Here is a 25,887-nt window from a genome sequence, read left to right as displayed (position 1 = left end):
ACACACACACACACACACACACACACACACACACACACACACACACACACACGATCACACATTACTTTTCTCTGTAGCATTTTAGTGGGGGAGCTGCTGGGTTTTGGAGGTTGAGCTCCAGTTCATCTGGCAGGCATTGTATTTTGCTCAGCAAATAATTGTCCACAATTTCACATTCCCAGCTTGTGGTCTGTGGACCCCTTTCTCTCTCTCCCCTTTCGTTCTCGGAAGTCTTCATCTCAAAGGAAGATTACATGGTCTGCGGTAGTACATTCATGCAGCCACCATTTTAAATCAATACCCAGGAGAGGGGGGAAATGTGAGTGCATGCTCATCTTAAAATTGTCACATTCTGTTTCCAGACTTGCGGTGCTCTATTCAAAGTAAACAGCTCTATACATAGATTACCTTTTTTTTTTTTCAAACCAGATTGGCATTGTCTGTTTTTTGTCAGTTGGTGTGACAATTTCTATTCTCAGAAGACATATCACTTATATATAATTGTCTCCTGCCAGCATGGCTACATGCCACAAGTGTGTGTGTGTGTGTGTGTGTGTGTGTGTGTGTGTGTGTGTGTGTGTGTGTGTGTGTGTGTGTGTGTGTGTGTGTGTGTGTGTGTGTGTGTGTGAATTCAGAAAAAAACATCTGTTAAGATTTGTGTACATATATGTGTACAGTGATGATATTGTTTGTTTTGTTATTGTCACTAAAATTTAAATTGGAAAAACGTGGCGCACAAAACATCCTGACTTTAATGTCTTCATTCCGACTGCTCGAGCGGAGCAGAAATGCAGATACGTCATAGATATTTCCCTGTTTTGGATCAGACCCAAGGAAGGCCAGGCAGATGTTATTTATTGTTCTTTGTCTATCTCTTTCCCTGAGGACAGAGATACACATATACAGATGTCCATAATAACTTTACTTGTCATTTTTTTAAATAGTTCCTTGATAGTGCATTCTTGTCCATTGTTTGTAGAAGTCGGAAATGAGCATTTTATTTGTAGACCTTTTTTTTTTTTTTTTTAATGTTTTTGAAAACAAAAGTAGCATTTCTAAATTTGTGTCACGACATTTTTGTGTGCGCCTTCACTTGCATGCATGTGCAAGCCTGTGTCTGCATGCCGTGTAGTTTTCAAGAGCAGAACAGGGTTCCAGAGTTCAGGTTTCACTTTTATAGGTTGTCTTCTGCTCACTTGCGGCCGTGGTCAATGTGGACGGTCCATTTTTTTTATGCTCAGAAAGAACACTTTGTTCTGCGGAGGGGAGAATAAACAGAGGTGCCGCTGGAACATGGAGGGGAGCGGGCATCATGTGCAGCATTTGAGGGACTGGTATGGATAGTATAGACGTGGAAAGCATGTAGAGGAGATGAGAAAATAATGCTGTGACAGTTGGCACTCCTTTTTCCCTTGTGTACCCCAGCGCACACCCACTTCCTCAGTATTGGCTGCTTGTGGGAGTCAGAGGTTATGTTTTCGGTCCCATCGAGGAAAAGGGCAACATTACAAGTCCCGTTTCAATTAAGTCTGAGAGACAGATCCGGCTACGTTATTGCTTGGGGGAATAAATGGCACAGGACGAGACTATACATCATTCGCTTATATGCAAACACTTCACCCAAGCCACTGACATTTACTCAATCCCGAGCCTTCTACATTTCTCAACTGTAGGCACATTGTAATTTTGTTTTGATGTGCAGAGGCTTTGGGTCAGCACATTGCCTCAGTCAGTGGCGAGCAGCGAGGAAAAGGAGGATCTCACTCCAAATCCTGCATGATGATTGCCACGTTGCCTGTCCCACAGTACTTCCTGAATAATGTGAGACTGGGTTGATATTTTCATTTGGAGCACAAATGACATTCTCAAATCTTAGTACTGGTGTGTTCATTGGCTGACTAAGTTTCCAGGGCTGACATTTGAATATATTAATATATTTTCTGCGCCATTTACTTTTTGTATAGCGATTGTCATGAAATCAGGGCTGTGTCATGTACACCTTAAATATTTGATGTTTTTAAGGAGCTGAAATTTGTCGCCACAGCAGTAAATGCTGGAGCAATTTGCTTGGCTATACATGAAACAAAATATTATTTTACACTGTAACATATACACCTCACACAACACGTCGATTTGTGAAATCTGTGAAGTGCATATTGAAAATAAAGTTTATAAAATAGTCTGCCTTACATTAAAATTAATCTGCTCAGACACAAACAAATTAGACTTTAAGTTTTTTTTCCCCCCCCATCATGTCAGGGAACTGCGGATAAAGCTGTTATTGAAATTTGACCTTTCAAGAAAAAAAAAAAAAATCGATTTATTTGTTTAATACTAATTTAAAGCTTTTCGTTTTGTTGAAAAGAAGCTCGAGCGTTTGTGATGCATAACCACTCCCCTTTCAGTCCTTGTCAATACAGGCCTGTGAATCAAAGTGTGTTTGCAGCTTTAACGCCTCAAAAATGCATTTGTCTCTTTATTTTAAATACAGGCTATGTGTCGTATTTCAACAATTAAAATGCAGGAACATACGACACTATCTTCCAACCTATTTTTTGTCTCGTAAAAATTAACAGTTGCATCATTCTTATTTTATAGGAAGCTGCAGTATTGCAGCGTGTTCACAATTAATGATCTGTGGCATAACACCCATTAACGCTTTTCTAATGTGACACAAAAATATGGTTAGTATTATCATTAAGGAAATTATGATGGAGCCTTGGAAAAATCCCATTAGCACGGCTGTCAGTGCTCTTGACATGCGGCTCAGTGTGTTGGACTGGGTGTCGCGGGAGCTGGCCGATATCTCTTCTTACTCCATGGCATGTGTCTCTCTTGTTGTCATGGATTGTCTGCCACATGGAGAAAGAGTTCGGATTCAGAGACAATGACTGATTTGCACCACTGATGCAAATGAAATGATACGTGGCTGGGTTGTGTGCATCTGTCTTGTGTGCCTGTACGGACAGCATTAATAATTTTCGGGAAGCTGAATTTGCAATAACTGCATAATTAGATTATTGATTGATGACATTTAAATTTTTCTACTGGCGGAGTTAATATTTTTAGGAATATGATTTGCTTACGCTACATGGCTGTATATGAAGGATTACAAATATTATGCAACATGATTAACATGCTCCTCTATTGCAAATTATTTATGACACCAATCACCAGTTCAAATAATGCTCATTAAGAAAGTTATTCATGTGCAGTGTGTGTCCTCCTCCCTCCCTTCCCAGCCCTAATTGAGGAGAGTTGACCTCTTGACCCGAGCTAAATTGAGTTGTAGTCCCTGTGGCGAGCGTCTCCTTCCCGGTCAGTCAGGGCGGATTACACAGCCATTGTGTTCGGCACTGTATCGTCCAAGCTGGCTGTAACCAAGCAGATGAGTCACGCATATCCAGGAACACACTCAGGGCCTTTTTTTTTTTAATGTCTGAAGACAGAAGTGCTGCGAGATACCAATACACACATGCAAACATCATGCAAATTTGTGGCAGTTTCAAATTTAAAAGCAAAAAACATGCACAGTATTTATAGACACACACACACACACACACACACTCTTATACTCTGTATCCTTACACAGCAGGAATTAATTTGATGGATTAGGAAAGGTCCAAGCTCCTGTGAGTTTGTCATCTTTTGCTTAATATTGTCTATTAAATCATTCGTTTTTGCAGTTGTGATGTCTCGTAGTCTGTGCATGTGTCTCTCAGTCTGTTTTTTTTAAATTTAGTTTTTATTCAGTATTTTCTTTTTCTAGTCCGTGTTTTGTTTTTGCATTCTTATTTTGCTCCCCTTTCTGTAGAACATTAATTCATTCCCAAAAAGTAAATATCCTGTCTTGGGAATTGTCACTCACAATATGATGACAGTTGCTCTGTGTTCATTCTTGTGTGTGGCCAGTGTGTTAATTAGTGGCCTTTAATGCGGTGCCACTTGTCGTGGGATTATGTTTTTCCTGCTCCGCGTTTTGAAAATCAAAGGAGCTGTGCTGAAATGGTCCCATGTGTGTTTGGTATTGTACCAACAAAACCTAGCAGCATGATTACAGTTTGTCACCGACTGAGTGATACACTGTACCTTGTCAAACATTAATTAACTGATAGCAGTGATGCTTTTACAACAGTGTGGACTGAGTTGTATTCTGTTGAAGTCATTATGGGGCGATCATGAGCTTTAGAGTATATTAATTAAAACTTCCCAGCTATTTATATTTGTATTGTTATGATTGTTGATCAAATGTCCAGCTAGTATGAAACATCATCGGAGTTTGCCCTTACTTGACAGCTTACCGTCTATGATTGCTCCGAGCTAGCTATTAATTATCAAGCAGACAGGTGCAAATGAGAAAAACAATTTGCACTGTGATGGAAGTTGTTTAGTTTAAATGACAAAACTTTTAATAAGTTCACAGTTGTGACGAATCATCGCAAACTGCTGTAATATTTAAGTTCTTATGGCATTGTAAAATAGAATTTTCTGCCTGAACTGCTTCATCTCACCAACAGGGACGGTAATCAAAACAAAAACTCCAGCTCCCACCACCAATCTCTGATAGAACCATGGGGGATTTATTAGGACCCCCTATCCCTAGCCCATTTAAATGATCCTGGATGCAAGGCGCTCAACAGTGCTAGAGAAACTCATTAAACTCTCAGGGCGTCAGTCACTAAGGCCTCCTTTAACAGGACAAGGTTTCTCTGTTGGCTGATACAGTCCTCTTTGGGGACTGAGGGATACACTTCCATGGTGTCCAACTATGTCTATTCCATCACTTTTAATTGATTTAGCTAATTAATTGCCAGACCCATGACCGTTTGTTTAGCATATTTTTTTTTTTTTTATCTACATCAATTATAATTGTTACGAAGGGAAAGATTTCCAATCAGAGACATTCCTGTGTTTGCCTTAATATTGGCATTTCTTTGCAAGGTTATTTTGAATAAAAGCTTCTCATTGGAGTTGCTCAGGAGTTCCGTTTTTGGCTGGACTCGGCCCGACAACGAAACTTAGTTGCTCCGTCGTTTGCGGTCTTCATAAGAAACAGCTCAACACTTTCCTCTTCATTTTTCACTGAGGTTTGACACCCCGCTTGACACTGACTCGCGCTCCCCTGAGGAAAAGGCTTCTGCCACCATAGGATCCTGCCTTAATTATGCAAAGTACAGGATATTTTGTGCGATTTTAAAAGTGCGCCAGTTTCTGCTTTGGCAGTCACTGCCACACTCCCCTACTGGGAGGTCCTGTCAGACTCCCCCTTCCTCTTTGCCCAGGAAAATGAAAGGCTAGAAAGAAAAGACATAATGGAGAATGCATTTCAACTGCAGGGGTGGAACGCAGAGGCGTAAGAAGTCCTCAGTGAGACCCTCATTTCACATGGAACAGGTGGGAGACTCTTTTGTTCTCTTCCCGCTGTTAAAATCCATTTCATTTCTTGTACTTGACATGCCACAAGAAAGTCTCACCAGAAAAGGCTTCAATGTAAAAGGTTCCTACCTTTTTTACTAAACACAAGTCATATTTTTCAATGCCAGTGCTGTTGTCAAAAAGTCAAAAGTGGTTTAGTTGCCATTCGCCTAATGAGAAGATCTGAGTGCCGATCAAGCCGTCACTATTTTGTCACCGTCTCTTTTAAAGAGCAAAAACACTTTGGTTGTTATGACGCATAGAGTGAATATATATATATATATATATATATATATATTACTGCAAGTTTTGCATTTAAGTTTGGATCACAGTCAGCTTCAGGAAGATTCATATTTATACTGGAATCTACAAATCTTCTTTTTGATATTCGTCTAATTTAGCTAACCAAGGCAGTGTACAACCTTCTTACTAATGTAGTCATCAAGGTGGTCACTGTTGATGTTGGGAGGATGTTTCATGGGAGACGTTCATTATTCATCACGTCATTACCCAGTCCAATATGTTATTTACGTGGGTGGCTGTTTGCCTTGTTGCCAAACCTCATACATATGAAAGGCTTGTGTGGATTCCCAAACCACAGGTTGAGCTGTCGAAAGCTGCTGAAATCTCCTGGAGTTTCCATATAGAAAATCTCAATAGTAAATAATGAAAAAGAAGGAAATCTCAATGTGTCGAACTTGTTTTTCACTGTTAACTGTTTCTCTCCCTCTGTTTCTCCCCCTTCTCTTTTTTTCTGGCAGTAGAAGACAATGTGACAGAGGACCAGCACAGTCCTGGGCAGACTGCCATTCCAAGCGGTAATGCTCCATTTCATATTTCATCATTTTCGGCTGGAAAGTGGATCATGTGTCTGTGTATGTATGTGTGTGTGTCTGTCTGTAAAATCTTTGTGGGGACCAGAATGATATAAAATATGTGTTTCCTGTTTTTGAGGTTTCCATACTGTAAACTGCCCGTGTTTTTATAAGAGAAGGGCAGAGCGGTGTGCTCCTTTTCTTTGTTTGTGTGTTTGCGTGCATGCATGCAGGTGTGCTTATAGCTGTCCTTGTGCTTCTGTGTGTTCTTGCCATTTTTTGTTTTTTTCACACTCTTTGTTTCCCAACCCTCTGTATGATGTAGAATAGAGCTACGCAGATGAATGTGTCCTGTCTCCATGCGTGCCATTCACAGTGGCCCTCCAGGAACAGAGCGGTAATTCAGGTCAGGCTAGCAGAAAGCCCCCTATGAATGAAGCCTGCTCCTGACGCACCACACTGTATATTTTCATTTCATTTGTCTCTGGTAAAGGTTAAGTCTCAGGCGTGGTTATTTTAAACCCGATATGGATGGTTTTGCCCAGCAGGCTGGGGACCCTGGGTACTCCTAGGCTGCCACATTAGTCCAGCATTTACCCGTAGCTTTTTGAGTGCTCCTGAGCTGAGCGCACCATTACAATAGATCCTGCTTATTAGTACAGCATTATTATTTTTTATGTTTGTGATTTCTGCAAAGCTCTGCCTGGGTATCTAGCAGGTATTTAAGGTTAAGTGTGCTTCTTGAACAGCACCGTATTTAGACAGAAGCAGGTCAAAGCCTCAGATATGTTGCTGCCCGGAAAGTGTAGTTTCTGACATTTGGTGTTTTCAGCCATCTCTCCTTTGTGTTTCTGATTAATCCTTTACTTTTGATCAGAAATTCCTATAAACTTTTTTGTTACATTTTTGTTTATCCTCGGGAAAAAAAAGCAGAACAATATTTATCTGCTGCTGTGTTAATGTTTATTGATAGGCATTGGTGGGTGGTTATGTGAAAAGAAACTTCCTCCTTAGCCCCTCCAACCCCTGCACAAGGGATGAAGGACTGGGCAAAAGAGGCAGACTTGCCTCGGAGACCTCCTGTCATCCAGAGCCAAAGCAGAGCTAATGAGTGTGCCTGATTACAACGACCCCCTCAGACACACGAATCTCCCCTCTCCCCATCCCTCCACCACCTCTATCTCCAGAGTGAGGGGAGACAGCCGCCACATGATCGATGTCTGCCTGTGGAGAAATCAGGAGGGCGCACAAATTAATTTCTCACTTTCCTCATTTGACTTCGTCTGACTGATTTATTTTTTAACCCCCTCTCATGATGCGGCTCAACGAATGGTCAATGAGAAAACCGTGGTTTGTAGCAGTAAACTTTTAAGATGCTGCAAGATTTCCCCTGCTAAGGTGTCACCTCCAACTTTAAAAAGGTTTCTCCGGGACTTGTTTGTCACCAGGTCCTCATCGTAGCAGCCGTAATTTGTCCTTATGGTTAAACCACTGCCCAAACAAATCCTTATAACGTCAAATTGAAAAGCAGTGGAAAAGCTTACCTGACATTCATGCATTTGCCACTTTGACGGACGGGGCTACAATAGCCATTAGACTTCTGACAAGCTAAAGACTTAATCAGACATGGTGTCAAGATCAGCCTCATAAGTAGACCCCCAGTTGTGCTCTTCTGTGACTCTGCAAGCATTCTGCAGGCCCTGCATCCTGTTTCTCATTCATGTTTGATATGTGGCGGAGGCAAAGGAGAAATGCTAACAAAAGAGGCCCTCTAAAAGATAGACAGTGTTATGCATAGTATAGAGGGGCAGGAACAGTGTGATATCTGAGATTTAATGAGGCAGTGCGCTTTTTTACCCAGAGAGTCTGGAACAGGCTTAAGATCTGCTGCTTGGCTTTACCACTGCGCTGCCTGTGTGTAATTATAACCACATGCTCAGTGCTTTTCTTCTTTTTTATATATACATCCCTTTCTTTTTTTGCTCTTGGCTATGTCAGATTGAAGTTGTTTTTTTTGGGGGGGGGATGAGTTAGTCAGCTCTGTCAAAGTGGAGTGGACTGAGGCAAATAGAAGAGTTACAGAGATCTGAAGGGGTGTCTGGGTGGCTAGGTGCTGTAGCGTAGTGTAGTGTAATGGTGCGGCGTCTGAGACGCCGAACTCTTGCTGGGGTTGAGGCTGCCCACAGATCAATGTACTGCAGGGCTCACTACAGCAGGAAGAGGAAAGGACTCTTTCACTCTACCACTTCAGAAAATCATATTCTCTATTATTCATTTCCTTTGATGTTTTACTGCACTAATGGCATAGCAAGGCGCTCCGTTCAATATTATCACTCCCTGTGAGAGCGCGAGTAAGACAGGGCGAGGAAGAGAAATAGCATTTGCCATGTTCAAATGTTGTTTCTCATTCAGTCGCTTTGATTTCCACTCTTCTTTGTGTGCTCATATCTTTTTTCAGTGCAGAGATTTTAATGGTGGATGATGCCGCCTGTATACCTGTGATTATATGTGCTGCCTCCTTCATGCAGTGTTCTCTGTGTTGTCGTCGTTGTTTGTTCTTGCTCCTCCTGTAATTGTTTGGCACCTTTTCTCTCTCTGTGCTACTCTTATCTTTATCTCAGCATGCATCATAAAATTTTCATAAATATACTGCATGTATATTTCTAATATGTAACAAGGTGGGAAACATGTTCCGTCAGTGCATCGCTTTGAGCTTGTAATGTGTTTAGTGCTATAAGAGAAATGGCTTTTGACCAACACCTCTGCTAATCTACTTTCAGATTTGAAATGCATCAGATTATAACAGTAATTAGCCCTTAATATGAATCTGGAGGAATTGAGGGAGACAAATTGCATGCGCAGACCATATGAACACAGCCCCCTCCCCACACACACACACACACACACACACACACACACACACACACACACACACGTAAATTCCTGACGATCGTTAACAATCTGGCAAGTGTCAAGCTCACAGCCTCGTCGTCGGATCATGACATTCTTTAATGATGGGGGATCAGTGGATGTGACGGTTTAAGTGGAGAGCCCCAAATCCCATCCACACAGAGGAGGATACACTTGGAGGCACATGTGGCATTAGAATGTAGTGTGACCTATATATGGTGGGTGCTCGGCAAAAGTTTTAGATTTTTAAATAATGAGGTGCCGGCAAGCGTGTGAAGGTTATTCAATCTTAATGTCCTCCTATTTCTGACAGCCTCCCTCACTCTGATAAAGGAGCGTGCTCACCTTTGATCAGGCCTGCCGACACGTGTCGACAGAAGCTGCTCGCTGGTTAAAATAAATTCTTAATTTGAACTTGGGGGTGGTTGGTTGTAGGGTGGGTTGCCAGGGAGGGGGCATCATAAGATCAGAATCTCTGGAAAATTATGGGGAAATGAGGAGATGGGTGTGCTGGTAATGATGTTTTCAACACCAAGTTCTTTTCAGTGCACAAAGAAAGCTCCATCGGGCTAAACCCTGATGGAGCTTCACATACTGTATCTAAAGCAAGAACTTCGCCCTCAGTGATTTTATACTTTTTGTGCTCAGTATGTTTCAGCTCAATTTCATTTTAAACACTCGTATCCTTTACTATGTTCATTTTTAAATTTGCTTAGTACCCATAACAACTTCTCCACGTCTCTTTTTCTTGTTGTCGGCATTCAATATTTTATTTAATCTTTTAGCTCAAGTTAGAAATAAAATCTCCTGTGAGGTTCAAGGCAGGGTTCACGGTGAGAGTTAACTTTTTAGATTACAATTCTGTTGAGTTCAGGCTTTGCAGTTTGGCCGGACTCATCGCTTCATATTATTTCCTTCTGTTCTTGTGTGTTCATGCCCTTCCTCTCTCCCTGTGGTCAGCATCTCCACCTGTCTCAGCGTGTGGGCCAGACAGTTGGGGGTGAGTGTAGGCTTCCCTGCTAGGGACCATGGGTCCCTGGTGGGGCTAATGGAGCAGAGAAGAGAATATCAATTAAAAGGTTATAAATATTTAAGAGCAGAAATATTCAATAATATAAGGGTGGGGGGTCCAGGAGAGTCTTCAACTCACAAGATGAAAGTTGTAGGCATGATAAATGTCACTAGGCACCATAAGAGACCATAAGTGTGTGTATGATGGATGGATTTGGACTCAGACAGATATTACATGGCTCTAAAGATGTCAATCACCATTCAGATCCTCACATTTTATCAGGGCAGTATTAATGGGCTTTTAGTACCATCAAGATTGAAAATTCATCCTTAGAAATCTTTCAGTACGATCTTCATTATATCCCCCATGAATAATTTCTCAGTCACAGCTATGATCATCTTACTTTGAGCTGCCCTTATCAGAATATGGATCAGCGGTCAATGGAGCTTCTCTCTTGTCCTTACCTATACCAATATTAAGATGATTATGAAAATTAAAAAGGGCGGCAGGCCTCATGAAAAATTCTCAAGAAGTTGCACATCTTCTCCCAATATTCTACATGTGATTGTCAGTCATTCCAAGCATGCTGGTATTGATCTGCTGTCCAGCCTGTAGAGACTGGTAGAAGAGGATGTCCTGATCTGATGGATTACTGTATGAGGCCCAGAGGCGCAGGAACCTCAGTATTGATGTGGCTCTTTAATCCCAGGGTTGGACGTGACCTTGCAGTGTCAAACCTAATGCCCCCCCCCCCCCTCCCGGCACACACACACACACACACACACACACACACACACACACACACACACACACACACACACACACACACACACACTTTCCAAACTGCCCCCCCACCCCCACCCCCCCAAACATGTAGCAGTTTGCACTTCCAGCGTCGCATCACAGTGGTGCTCTGCAGGTCACTCAGCTTGACCGAGCATGCTGACCTAGCTTGGATTCACTGGAAGTTGGAGCTGAAACTTGTCACCTGGAACAAGAGAAAACGAGGGAGTGAAAAATACACTCACACATGGATGAAGCTCTTTGGGTTTTATAAATTTCCCTGGTTCTCTGAATTCTTTTTTCTTGTAGTTGATCTCTTACCTCTAAAATAATATGAAAATGAGAACTAACTACATCAGCATTCTTCCTTGAGAAATGTAATTTTATTTCTGACAAATCATAAAATGCTTAAATGTAGCCATCAGTTGTTTTCTGTGACAGGACAAACATATAATATTTGAGAAATGTATGATTTATGAAGGCCTTTGGAAAAATATCAAATCAAAGTCTTAACCTCCTCCACAGGCCCACATGAAGTGTTCACATTTAGGTGCATATTGTGAATTCTGTGTCTGTGTGTGTGGATGAATCATAAGTCTATATTGTGTGGCTTTTGGCCTCAGTCAGAAGTGTTTCCCCCAGAGCAAGAAAGGCCTGCATCTGTGAGGATTGGGTTGGGATTTTCATTTTCTTGAAACACCTTCTGTTCTGTTCTGCATGGTCCCACTGGGGACCACAGTGCTGATATTTTTAGAGGGCATGTTCCGAGAGCCTCAGTCGCCAAGAGGGAAGGACAATGGAGGGTGTGATGTTACATCAATACTTGCCGCAAGTGGGGGAAAGGAAAAATCCTGGGTGGCCTTGATGAGTTCTGGACCGCCTTTCCTCAAGGAATTTCACAGTTAAAGAGCACCCTACAGAAGAAGGACTTAAAATGGCTGCCCCGGTGTATACACACCCAATATATGTACATCCACTCCGGCACACACACCGGTGCCACACACTCCTCGTCCTTTAGCTCTTTTAACTGTGTGCTTGGTGAAAAAAAACAGCTTTCTCCCAATGTTCCCCTCCTGAGTTTCCGGACAAGCTGAAGAACACTTGCATCAGTGGGGCTTAAAATGGCTGCCAGTGAAGTGTAAAGGCTCTTCTCTCCCACGAAGCCTTACCAGGGTGACCTGATTGTTTGATTTTAAGTATGGCTTTTTAATCAGTCTTATTGTTAAGTGTAATGGTCACAGTGGGGGAGAAAGAGTCCTGCAGGCCACTCCGCCTATTTCTAAGAAAGCTGTTCCAAGCTGCATTTGCTTTGGTGTGCTTCTGAATGAAGACATTTACGGTACGCTGCGATTGAGTGACACAAGGTTTGATTTCCTGTCCGAATATTTTAACACCACGTGAAGAACTTCAAATTACACTGGCAATTTGAAAGATGGCTCCTAGTCCAGGTTCAAGGTAGTCAGACGCCCACCCCTGGCACTGCGGCAGCACAAAGCCAACAAGAGACAAAACTGCAGATGGATTGAAGAATATTGATGTGCGCGACCCGCGGCTGCCTGCGAGCAAGGCTGAATAATTTAGGGAAGTGTGTCGTGACGACAGCCTAACACACACCAATCTCAATTTTGTGTGTCTTACTGTGCTACACTCCATACATCCACAGTTCTGGTCTAGATGTCTGGATAATATGGCAAGGTCCGTCTCCTTTGATGGATGCTGACTGATGCAATTCAGCACTTGCTGGCAGAATTTCATATTTCTTTGGTCCAGCCAAAACTGCAATCCAGGATTTATTAACTACACATATTCCCATCAGTCTACTTTCATATACTGAAGTTTTGCTTGGGAGAAGCAGGGCAAACACAACGTAAAACCATTTCTAATAACAGAGGTGTGTGTGTGTTAGATTTGTGTGTGAGCATTGTACCACCTGTATATCTCTCCCTCTCACCTGCCCAACAGTTCTGTTATGGCATGAGTGGTTGAGTTACAGAGGCCCAAATTGAACCTGCATTTTTATTACAGCTTTTATTATTGTTTTTATTAAATCCAGAGTCTAGAAATCCAGTTTATTGTCACCCAGAGGAAGCTGTAGTGCCTCAGTGTGTGGGTCACCCCTCTGACTATGTGGTGCTGTCATTTCCTGTGGCTCGGCAGATCCAGAGTCCACCCTCGAGAGGGCGGCGGAGGATGGTGAGACCGGGCGTCTGAGGAAGAGGCTGCTCTCTCCAGAGGAAGGAGAGGAGGGAGAGGAGGACGACGAGGAGCCTGCACTGCACAGCTGCGACAGCTGCCGGCAGGTGTTCGAGTCGCTGAGCGATCTCACCGAACACAAGATTAATCAATGCCAGCTGACAGGTAAACAACGTTCAGCCCACCGAGCCTCCCCTCCACTCTGCCACTCAGCTCTTCTCCCACTCCCACTCTCGCACTATGCCTTCAACAGAGAATATGCCACACTATGTGTGTTAGTACACTGCACCAAGGGGAGCACAACACCAGACTACCAGTTTCCTTGGTAGATATCCAAAAACACAGCTCTCACACACATAGAACATTATTTATATGTGCTGTACATCAACACCTACAGGTGTGACATACCAACAGGCCTCCATTTGTCCTTAAATATAGATAACATAATGTGTATTGATAGCATGGGCATTGTGTCCTTGTCTGTTTCAGTGTATCATTTTATACAGCACTATACTAATTCTAACATTACACTAATGGTCAGTGTGAGTAACATGCAGCTTCTAGATCCCACAGTAACCAAACCACCAACTGGAAACAGATCCTTGCTCCAGGAAAGTCCCTCGGCTGGTCCCAGTGCTAGCTAGCCGCAGTAGTAATACCTAGTGGGACTGAAAGAGAAGGATGCCATTGGCAGACTGTGTCATTGACCTGTTGATGGATGAATAGGACTATAAATACCCTGACAAGGTGGCATACAGAACTAATGATGTGAACTGAAGGTTTCCATGTGCTTCTCCTGGACTTGCTGTCCTCCTTTACATGTCCTGATGGGCCTGTATTGAGAAACACCATCTGACACACATTTACCAGTGTTTGCGCACAGACCTCAGCTCTTCCCATCTTCACAAACAGAATGTAAACTAAAATGTATTAATCCTGTTTGTGATGTAGTATAGAAGCTGCAGTTTATGAGTTCAAAGAAAATGTAAGAGATGTTCAAAAGAGCACTGGTTTAATGTTTCTTCTGTTTACATTCAAGAACAGTTTGATTTCATATTTTGCAACCCACATTCAGCAAACCACAAATTATAGGTTCGATATCTCACGGGTTTTACAAAGATTTTCCATTAACTGTAAGACAGCCCCAGGAATCCAGTCCTGTGTTTGTTTGTGTGTGTGTGCAGTACGGGTGTATATGAGCATGCATTCTGCAAAGCTTTTGCTGGTATTAATTGAAACAGAAATGCATGCATGTTCATTGTCGGAGTGCCTTTGTATGTACAGATGTGTGCTTACATGTATGTGTGCCTCGGGTGCGCTCATGTGTGTTCAAATTCAAAAAAAGTGTCACTCAGTTAACTAAAGGTGTGAAAATCAATGTACTGTTCACTTTGGCTGACTGTCATCCAACAAAAGCATTCATTGGTTTGAGGGAAACTAAGTGCAGAACCTCCTGTTACCCTTTTTTCAATGTAACACCCAATTCCATCAAGCCAATGCAGACGTGTGGACAGTCCGTTTGGGGAACCTGGACATTATTTAAGACATATGGCGACGTGCTCCAACACCACTTGAATTAAATTTCTCTTTTCATTGTGCTAATTTGGTTGTGTAATATCCAGGAAATAGTCATGTTATAAAAGTGAAGCATTTGATCCGAGGGCAGATCGTTTATGTTCAGCAGCATTTTAGTGCCGTCATGACCGACTCAGCCATATTTTTTTTATAATTAAGCCTGTTTTTTTTTTTTTATAAATGTCAATCTTACGGACAAATAACTCTTAATTGCTCAATGATGGAAAAAAAAAAACACAGTTTGGATAAGAGCCCCTGTGGAAACCAAACAAAAGAATCTAATTGCCATTAGGGTATTGTGATTGTGCAGAAACACTCTATTAGTATTCAAACACAGTGGGAGAAAAGAAACTTCTAGATGGCATACTAAGTACTTTGAATGTGTGTGTGAGTATGTGTTTGTGTATTCTCTGGAATATGGAGGGATATTTCCTTTGTGGCATTATGTAGACATCCATGACCAATTAATCTGCCTTACATCAAGTCTCTACTCACAGATGGATCCTTTATTAGAGCCATTTTCTAATCAACCACCAGCACCTGCTAAACTCCCCCATTTTTACAATTTCAAATGTTTTATTTTTGGTAAACAAATTGCAGAGCTTGACTGGAACCAATCCACATATGGAGATTTTCTTGCTAACAGAACTCAACTCTTTTTCTCTCAGCTAATAGCCTGTAATCATATACAGTGTATTACCAGAACCAGACATACACCTACTACCTCACATGTTTCTTCTGGGCTTCATTATGCTTTGCGTCTATCTCCAGTAAAACACAAGTTTCACAACAGGAGTAAGACAAAACAGACTAAATAAAGTCTGAACAGATTCTAACTGCATGTTGACCACGCCCGATGGACAGAGAGAAAGAGAAAGATGTTACATGCCACCACGATCAATGGCGGCCATTGTCTTCCCCCGTCTGGCAGAGGTATAACACCTTTCCCTGCACTTAAGCCCTGACCACTGCAGTGCGCTAAGGGAGCGCATGGGTATGGATTGCCTCGTGTCCCCGATGCGATCGGTGCTATTGATCGCGCTAATGCTGGACTGCGGAGGAAGGCGAGAGCCTGAGAAAAGGGAGCAAGGGAGAAGGAGGAAGATGGGGAGAGTGAAAGAGAGAGAGAGAAAGGGAGAGAGAGTGCTGCAGGAATGCGTCCCCAGGGAGCCTGTCTTGGGCTGGGGCAGGGCTTCAGGAATGCTCCCCTGGAGATCCCAGTGAAGGCTAGGGCAGGGCTGGAAGAATGCTTCTCTAGAGAGTTGAGAGTGGAGGCTGGCTGGGGCAGGGCTACAAGAATGTTCCCCCAGAGCACCCCTTTAACTCTGGGGCAGAAGTGGAGGGGCTCAGTGGGGGGAGAGCGCTCCTTCTTCGTCCCCCTCCGGCTCCAGGATGGCTGCAGATCAGGTTTCCGTGTGGGGATCAGCATCCTGCCGACAGGGCTTTAGGCTGCCCTGGGGAGGAGACAGGAGGTTGAAGGCATAGCTATTCCATAGGCCTTTCCAAAAACACTTCACAATTGCTTTGTCTCACTATCTCACTGTCTCACAGTATTGTCTGCACACCCTTGTATTGTTACTGATCTGTCATGGAGAAATAAGCAGTGTCTGTAGTTTGACTTTTGTTCTCAGTTGGCACAAGACATGTTCATACACTAAATATGAGATTGCAGTGGTAGGCAAGGAAACATGCCTTTGGACCTGCTCGCCAAAGAAATACTGTGCTCCTCATCTAATTTTCGCTTGTGTTTACTAGCTAGCCCACACTGTAAATAAAAATAACACCTCTAGCTGAGAGTTTAATCCAAAAGATTGCATTTTCCGCACAGCCTTTCACTGTCACTTCTTCAATTCTGTGTCTCTGAAGGTATTTGAATAGCCCAGTGCACACATGGGCTGTCAGCCTGGTGGCCATTCTTTCATTACGGGTCCAGCTCCCTTGAGCAACACCTTTCCTTGTGTCCTTCACTAGAGGAGGGGCATGGCTGCTCCCCCCAGAGAGATCTGTGCCCTGCTATTTTAACCCTCTGTGAGATGACCTTTTTAATAAGTGTCTTTCTCTGTTTTCCTGCCGGCCACTGTGCGAGCAAACAGAGCATGTCTTCTGCTTCCCTCAGATAAAGGAATCAATCAGAGAGGGTGCAACAGAGGAAGAGAGAGAGATAACTGGGCCATATATGGATTTATATTATGTAGATTTCCCCTTTCTTCATCCCCGTAGACGTTGCAAAATGCACTCTGCTTCAATAAAATACATTTCAGATTTATGAGAAAAATACAAATGAAATACTCATACTCAGTGAAAAACAATAACATCCCCCCCCCGTCAATGCAGAGGATGCTCATATGATAGAAATAGTTTAAACATATTTCTAATATGAAGTCTGTGTTTGCGATGGGGAACCAGACACATTTCTTTAAACCCACTGATATATGTTTTCCGCCTTCTATTCCCAACCACGACATGTTTGTTTGAAGTGTTTGAATTCATTTACATCAAGTCTTTGGGTCAGCAGCATGGAAACATTCAGTAATACCCTCCACTATGAACAGACTCCTGGCAGTCCATGTTTTGCACTAACTGTTTCCAACGGGCTCCTATTGGTTGCACTGTTTCCCTTTTTTTCCAGCGAACTTTGTGTATTGATCCAACAGCTGCTTTGTGGCTGCCAAGAAGAATGTGCCAAACTGCAAAGACTTTATTTGCTTCAAAAGGGCTCACATAAGAGGAAAGCGACATGAGCAAGACCTGATTAGCCGAACTCTGAGCCACTGCCGTTCATCAGAAATTCTGCTGTGTTTTTGCCGGGGTGTCTTGCGACATCCTGGTACAAAGAGCAGCACACTGATTACACGGCTTTGAAAGGAGGAGAGGCGGTCAGGGGAGAATAGCTACTTCTGGCACAACGCAGCCACTGAAAAGAGACCTCATGCTAGAGTGAGCTCTCACAATTGGGCTTGAGTCTTTCCTGTGTATGTGTTTGTATGGAGGGCATGTTCTGTGTCTATGGTAGAGGGAAATGGAGAGAAAGAGAGGTAGAGAATGACAGCGAGAGAAAGGTAGTATTAAAGTAGATGTTTGACTCCATGGCATAACATCCCTGTGCGTTTCCTCTTTGTGCAACAGTGCCAGTAACGTTAACAGGAGTGTCATTAGAAATTCAAAGCATATGCCCTCGTGAGGACGCCCTCATTCTTTCTCCTCTGTGCTTCACATCGCACACATTATGCACTGTATAAAGTATTTATTGGTCTTTGTCAGACGAGAGCTGCATTTTCTGCCGAAAAACAATCAAAATAAGAATAGAGGAGCTCGCGTTTTATGCTTGCATTTGTGTGTTTAAGGGATACATGACAACGGCCAGCACTATTCACATCCCCCCCCTCTATCTCACACACTCCGTCGCTCACGTGTTTGCTTGTTCAATCAGTCATCCGCTAAAGCATGCAAATACGCACACACACAGTCACGTATTAACGAGCACACGCACACATGCTCACTGGCAGCACCTGCGTGCTTGCACTTTGCATTTTAGACGACACATAATTCATCGCCCGAGAGGCTAAACACACGCTGTGACTTCATCCAGTTGACCTCTTTCTTAAGTAGGTAGCCACAATAGTAGGGATGACATGTGGACAAAACAGAGATAATCTCATGCACTCTCCCTGAACTACACACTGACTCAAAACGCTATCTGAACGACATTGTTGTTATCCCCCCTCCCTCCACGATGTAGCATCTCTTTGAAACTACTGACTTCAGTTGCACGACAATGACCGGCCCATAGAGCGGTTGTCTCGGTTTCTCTTACACTCTCTTCATCTCTCCGTGGCCCTGGCTCTGCCTGCTCTTTGTTCGCTCTCTTCCTCAGCCTGCAAGTCTTTTTCAGCGGCACAAGCAGAAGAATGGCACATTAAATCTTAATAGGACTGCGTCTGGCCGTGTTGAATTGCAGAGCGTGTTAAGCCGGCGCTTTCCTCCCCCTTGGCACACGCTCGTGGAAGTGGAAAACAATTGAATAAAAGAAACCGCTCCCTCCCTCTGTAACACAAGTGACTTCGGCTGCTCTGCTGAAGCTATGAAATTGAACTGACTCCAGCTCGCAAATGGCTTAAGCCCTCACTGAGGAACTGTAACATAAATGACATTAGTCCTTTTCAAGATGCATAGGCATATGTAGAAGGTACGTGGAGGATTTACCTGACCACCCACAATGAAGCTGTAGCAATATTCCCCTCCGAGTGACAACTGGAAATACTCACAGAAAACTCAGTGCTTACTGCATATTCTTCAAAATAGCTTGTTGGCTGAGACAAATAAAATCAGAGAATAAGACAAAACCAGCCAGAAGAGACAAGTGAAACATATTGAGACAAGGACATAGAAAGAAAGAGGAAGTTTAGAGGGAAAATAGGAGCGGTAGAAAAAGACAAAGAAGTCGAGAGAGGCTCAGTCAAGGTAGAGGAGGGCCAATCTTAGCAGCAGCAGCAGCAATGTGAGTCCAGGCTTGCTTTGTAAGGCAGTCAGAGGTGGTAATTAGCCAGTGATGAGTTGACTGGTTGTGTGTCCAGTGCGCGGCACTGCTGGGTGGGGCTGTGGGAGGTAGATAAGGCCAGCAGTGGGCTTATCTCTGAGAAGGACAGGCACCAGGCCTGCCAGGCAAATCCACCCACAGACCAGCCGCATTTTATTAACAACATCATTAATGCCAGACAGGTTATGTGCGGTGGCTCGGAAGAGAGACAGGAAAAAGTAAAAAACAAATAAAGTCTCAATTCCGGCTTGGCCGGCCAGTCTAAAGTACATAGGCACCGGTTGACGTGTCTTGAAAGCAAGGAGCTTGTGGAGATGTTTACCAGGTAGGCAGCCAACGGAAGGGCACGGAGAGCGAGCTTGGATCTTACCTCTGGGTTTTGCTCACTCTCCTCTGGGTCCCCAGAATTCAAATGATTTTCTTTTTTCTCTTTCAAACGTGGGACTGCTCACCAGAATAATGATGAAGCCGATACGGAGAAACATAACTAGGCACAAAGAAATGGCAAAAATGTATTTAAAAAAACTTTATGGACATTCTGGACTTCAGTTTTCAAACAAATGCTGTCTGAAATGTTGAGATTATTTTTACTCTCTTCTCTGACTATTCATAGTTCAATCAGGTGCACAAGGTTTTGGTTTATTTTTAGCTTTTTAATTAATGTAATGCTCTAAAATGGATGCATTGTCTTTTTTTATACATTTGTTGGCAGTAATTCAATTTCTTTTGATCAGATGGCTCTCTAACAGGTGTTGGCTGTTTTATGTGACAAATGAGCCTCGCTTGCTCTAGTTTGATTTGATAAATAATCGTGTCAAAAGCACAACATGAACAAACACTTGGTTTGTAATTAACAGTTTGGCATTTGATATGCTAATACAAAGAGCCCTCAGTGGCGTGTTTCTCCATGATAATCTACACCAGCAGTCAACAGGATGTGATGTGGGTTTCAGACGAAGAGAGGTTCACCAATCAACATGTACCTCATTCACAGACACCTAAAAGAAACATTTACAGGCTTTTGAATCATGTTCGTCAATACTCCCTACTGAAAAGGCCACAGGATTTTTCTTATGTCTGTGTGGAAATGTACTGCACATTGATCCCCATAGGGCTTTTTCCTTAGATGGCTTTTGCCAAACTCACCAGTAATGGGAGGAAAGGAAGGAGGGAGACGGAGGGCGGTGGAAAGAGTGACCAGTCCGACAGGTTTATGTCTCCCTGCAGGCTGAGCTCTGTGGAGTGGGCCCACAGGAAGGAGCAGAGCCAGCTGTGACGGCATCCTGCTAGCCACTGTGGTTTCGGAGCTTTTGGGGCTACACTATCACCGACTCAACACTTCCCCCCCTCTCTTCTTGCCCCTCCCAGGGGTTGTTTTTGTTGGCCAGGGGGTAGTGTTTGGGTCGGGGCTGCTACAGCGCTCTGCGGAATAGCCACTCCTATATTTCAGGATATGGGGAGTTAAGCCACCCACAAGGACATGGATTCTCAAATATCATGTGAAGTAACACGTTTGTTCCTTTGTGCTAATTGCCATTTTCAGACTGGAAGGTGGGTTCATAAATTTAGCTTTATGGGCAGGATGGGTGTCGTTTAAGGTCTCCAAGGCCACCAGCTGGACCCTGCTGTGGCAGAGGGAACAGCATGTGTCGGTACAGAATGTAATAGCCAAGCCGTGCCGTCAGGTAATAGAGACATGTCCTCTTAATGTTAAGAGCAGTTGACAGTGGGGGTCCAACACCACGGAGAATGTAACGGTCATCTAATCTATTCCACCTCCAACCTGTCTGGCTGATCAATCATACTGGAGGAGTCAATCGATTTGATCAGAGAGCCTCTCCTAAGAGATGACCTCCCTTCGAGTGGCTGGGATTCTGCAAAAGGCTGCAGATTGTGCTGGTTTGGTACATGTCTCTGCGATAAACCAACATATTAAAATCCCTGATTAAATAGTAAATCACCACCTGTGGCAGCCATTCTCTAAACAAGCCGCTGATTTAAGAACATCTACTTTTACTGTCACTTCATTCATTCCATATGCGCCGCATGTACAATAAAATCAGATCAACAAAATCCTGCAAGACTGACTGACAGCCAGGAGAGATTGGGCCGTAGTAAACAGAGTGGTAATCTTTATATTAGGACATTATGTGCCCCCAGTCAAAGCATGATGCATCTTTCTCATCATGAACTTGGTTTGTAGAACATACCCCACAAACAAAGTCAACAGACAAAACCATCTTGTGATTGGATTTTAATCCAATTGCATTATTATTCAGGCCTCCCATTGGCCATTCATTACTCTCACATGGAGCCTGTGTGGGTTCTTATCACCCAATCAGGCTCAAGACTGTATTCTGGAGAGCATGCTTTCGTTTGCATCCTTTAAACCCTATGAGCCTTGCCTCTCTCTGGGCCCGCCAACGGAATACCTAATTCCAAAGTAAACTGATTGCTCTCTCCAACAAGATTACGCTGTGATGATGTTAGCCAAATGAGACCGCTATTCAGATGCAACCAGGGCAGGCAAGGATGCTTACCGCAAGATGACTGATCAGCATGTTAAGAGAAACAAGGTTGGGTAAAAAAAAAAAAAAAAAAGTCGAGAAAACGAGGGATAGAAATCGAAAGAGTGTGAGAGACTTGTGTGCGTGGGGGTAAGCAGAAATGTAATTTGCTTCTCACCTCAGGCGACTGGGCTCTGAGGCCAGTAAATATGCAAACAAGCTGAGCCTGGCCATCAATATGAAGACCCTAGATGATTACTAATCTCCACCGCAGAAGTAGATTGAGGTCTGTTCAGCAGTGCCATGCAACATGAGAGGAAAAAGGGAGGTTAGAGTCCAACCTCCATCTGAATGTTGGCCCCCAACATTATGCGCGAGTCAGACTTGTGGGTATAGTTGACCTTCATTTTGAAAAGTAGTAAACTATTCATGATGCGTACAAATAAGCGATACAGCAGCAATCAGAATATATAGGTGTCTTTAGATCTTTATTTCAAATGTTTTGGAAGAACAAATGAATTACATCGTGAATATCATTCAGAAACTAATGCTATAACTTCTCAGTAACTTTGACCCTTGTTCCCGACTCACCCGTAATTTCATCATGGAGAACTCCTTGTCTGATATGAGCTCTTAGACGTGCAGCACAGTAGTTTACCAGCCCATTGTCATTCCCCATCCGTAATCCGGGATAAAAAAACCTATGGGACACGGACCAGTCTGGAGTCATTAGGTGTGTGCGTGGCTTACATAGACAGCCAGATAAAGCAGATGCCTCGGGATGGCCAGGGGTCATCTCTCTGTGAGAACACACTGTTGATGTCCTTGTTTCTCTCTACCTCGTCTTCACCCACGTTCCTCCTCTCGCACTTCTTCATCAACCCTTCTACTCGCTTTTTCTTTCGCTCCCTTGATTGCTCTGCACAGTCATCACAAACACAGAGGTCTGTGTTGGAGCTTAACAGTCGAAGAACCTGTCAGCTAAAGGGAAGGAGGAAAGACAGACAGGGGAGTTGTCTGTGGCCCTAGGTTGAATGCCTGAGGGTGTACTACGTGTGGAGGATAGTTAGTGCAGAAGGACACACCGCAGTCTGCAGGTGAATCCTCTCATTTTGGGAGACTTAATGCATTTGAATCATCACCTCTAGGGGGAAATGTTATGACTTTCCGTTACCTTGATATAAAATGCAGCAAATGTTGCGTTTTTTTTTTTCTTTCCTACTGAATACAGCAGGAGGGCCATGTAAGAGGAATATATATTCTAAGAATGTCTTCCCAGTCCTAAACATAATTGACTATTCCTTGTATTTTAGAGTGTGTTTCCAGCATTGAGCTTTACCCTCTGCAGTGAGTGCACAAGGCTTGAGGATGTTTACCTGGCATGGTGCCTGTTGTAGCTGCCCTCCTGTTGAGGAAAAGCAGGTCAGGCTATAGCTTTGTGTTTGTTTGTTTGTTTGTTTGTTTGTGCATGTGAGTATTTTTTGCAGGTGTGTTCGATCATGAATGTGTATATCTTTGTGTATGTACGCGTGGGTGTGTGTGTGTGTGTGTGTGTGTGTGTGTGAGGAAGAGGGGAAGATCATTAGGATAGAAAGAGTCAGAGAGCGCATTACATTCAGCGAGGAAAAAAAGCAAGATGTATCTCCAATGTAAGGATTTATTTTCCTGGAGAGTTTAGGCTGGTCGGTTGAGGGATTGGTGGGTGGTGGGTAACTGGGCTCTCAATTCAACTGAACTATCCATCTGCTCAGCCATCAATCTTCCCCCTTTCTATCCCTCTGTTCATTTACTCATCCATCCATTTATCCATCCTCGCCCGTGGCCAAAGGGCCATGTCTCTTTGTGGCCCTGATAATCTGGAACAATTTCCTCTGCAATTTATTTCCTAGCCAACCACCCACCTGGTCAAGCAGCATCAGGCTTCTCAAGGTAGAGCCACTCATCCCAGCAAGCCACTTCCCACCAATCACATCCTGTTTCTTTTCTCCTCAAGCCTCAGATCTTTTGTCTTTTGTGTTTTGAAGTTTCAATTTGACAGCGGAGTAATGGAGTAACCTTTCCTCCTGTCTTTACAATAATGTCTGACACCACTCAGCATCTGTTGTTTACCTCTAATTTCCCAACCCTCTCCATCTTTGTTTTCTGTTATCATCTTCCATTTTTATCCATAGCTCTCTCTCTGCTACCTCCCCTCTTTCTCTTCCTTGCTTTCTCCCTCCCTCCATCCTGTCATGGCTCCTCAGTATTCTGCTGCTGTCTTGTGTGGAGTGATTTTGCCCAGACACGTCTGGCTCTGGGTAAAGTGCAGTCCCCAGAGAGCGTGCTCCGCAGCCCCCAGGTCGCCAGCACCATGAATACATTATGATCCCCATTTCCATCCTGTTGCCACGGCAGCACTTTTTGAGCCGCAGGGCGATTAAGACGTGTGCTGTCGATACCCTGATAGGAGCAGAAGTTGGATCTGGATGCTGGCCTTTGATCAGATTTCATCCGCCCGGCTGCTATTGGTGGCTTTCAGCACAGGAAGACAAAGAGGAGATCTTGTAGGTTTTTTATTGGTTTGACACGCTCACCTGCTGTACATAAGCATACCATGCATCCATCCTCCAGCTCTTTTTTCCCACCTCTCTGCTCTATCTCCGTCTTTCCTGCCTGAAACCATTTCTCTGCCTTATTCTCATTTCCGTTGCTCCTCCCCATCACCACAGTTCAGCTAAGGCAGCATTATACGCAGTCTCTCTCTGCTCTATGATATTCCGCTATCCTCACAAAGGAAGCAACTCCCTTACCTTTTATTGTTTCCTTTTTTTCTTTGGGGGATGATGTATAAAACATGGTGCCTCAGGTAGAGGATGTTGGGTAGGAAGCCATGTCCCCCTAAATGGCCAGCCGTGTGCATGCGCCTAACACTTCACTGAGCAATCTGTCAACATGTCAGCAACACATGTTTTGTAAAAAGCCTCTGGTGGGAGCCAGGGGAAAAAAGGCACTCCTGCCAGACCAGAGAGGAAATGCTTTTTTCTCCTCTATGCAGTGGATTTTCTATTGCTGGTGCTCAGTCCCACGGGCCCCCCACCACCACCCTCTCCTCCCCCCACACATACACCCGTTGTCTGCACTTCAGAAATTTGAACTGGGGACCCTCGAGGGGGTTTACTGGGAGGGTGGGGGAAGGCTAGGAGGGAGGGGCTCCCTCTTTTTCAGAGCGTATGAAATTGTGAAGGTATATTGTGGCAGGTCCCCAAGCGGTCTTTTCTAATACCTGAGTTTCTGGCGAAGCTGGAAATTACCAGCGGCTCCCCCGAGGGATGGCTTTATCCACACCAGGAAGGGGAGCAGAACTCAGTGGGGAGGTTACTTAATGCATGGCTGAAATAAAAGAATTTCTGAGAGACAGAGGCTGAAAAGCTAGCTTTTTTTCTTTTTCACCCCCCCCCCACTCTTTTCCTCCCCAGTAGTATAGTTTACTACTCTCTGCCTTCTCTTGAAGGGTTCTAGTTTAATAAACTTTCAGAGGATCCTGCTGGTGCAGACAGCTAGACAAATACCCTTGTGTGTTCTCTTTTGTCGGAGATACAGCTTTTTGTTATGTTCTTGCAAATTTGATTTCTCCCTCTGTCTTTCGTTTTCTCTGCCGCCCTCTGTCTCGCTCTCTTTCTGCATTTGTCTTCATCTCCCTTGTCCTCCTCTTGCTTTCTGTCTCCTTCTTTGATTCACGCGCGTACACACACACACACACACACACACACACACACACACACACACACACACACACACACACACACACACACACACACACACACACACACACACACACACACACACACACACACACACACACACACACAAAGTCAAACTCTGTCTCTTGTGGTTGAGTTTATTGTTTGGTCTGTCTCTTCGTTCTCCCCCTCTGTGCTCCCTTTTGTTTTCTGTATGTTTTGTTGTATTGTGCAGAGAGGCTGAGATGCAGATAGAATGCAGACAGTTTGCCCTGGGTGAAGAGTGTGTGCAAGCACCCTTGGTATCTATTTAACAAAACACATTCATTTATTTACACGACCAAATGTATAAAACTCCTCCTACTGTTAAAGCAAAGGGGATGAGGTATTTTTCATCAAAGAGATTTAGAGCAAGATGGTT

General features: G+C 43.7%; 1 protein-coding gene across 5 annotated transcripts in view; it reads left to right on the top strand.

Moving 5' to 3' along the window:
- Nucleotides 1-25,887, top strand: part of znf521 (zinc finger protein 521) — an 89,765-nt gene that overhangs the window by 1,633 nt on the left and 62,245 nt on the right. For 3 of the 5 annotated variants that reach the window (XM_069692036.1, XM_069692035.1, XM_069692032.1), the window contains exons 2-3: nucleotides 6,177-6,233; nucleotides 13,093-13,293. Coding sequence is in view for 3 of the 5 variants with exons in the window: in XM_069692035.1 (XP_069548136.1) it covers nucleotides 6,177-6,233; nucleotides 13,093-13,293 (258 nt within the window). In the remaining 2 variants the exon portion in view is untranslated. The remainder of the gene's footprint in view (nucleotides 1-6,176; nucleotides 6,234-13,092; nucleotides 13,294-25,887) is intronic. The other 2 variants (XM_069692037.1, XM_069692033.1) reach the window with 1 other exon arrangement.

The sequence above is a fragment of the Brachyistius frenatus genome, unplaced genomic scaffold (genome assembly GCF_029030835.1).
Source record: "Brachyistius frenatus isolate BFR_SWC_R1_liver_20210118 unplaced genomic scaffold, ASM2903083v1 Contig_12, whole genome shotgun sequence".
In the NCBI taxonomy this organism is placed as follows: domain Eukaryota; kingdom Metazoa; phylum Chordata; class Actinopteri; family Embiotocidae; genus Brachyistius; species Brachyistius frenatus.
Note: the sequence above shows the minus strand (reverse complement) of the source record. Positions and strands in the feature narration are given on the sequence as shown.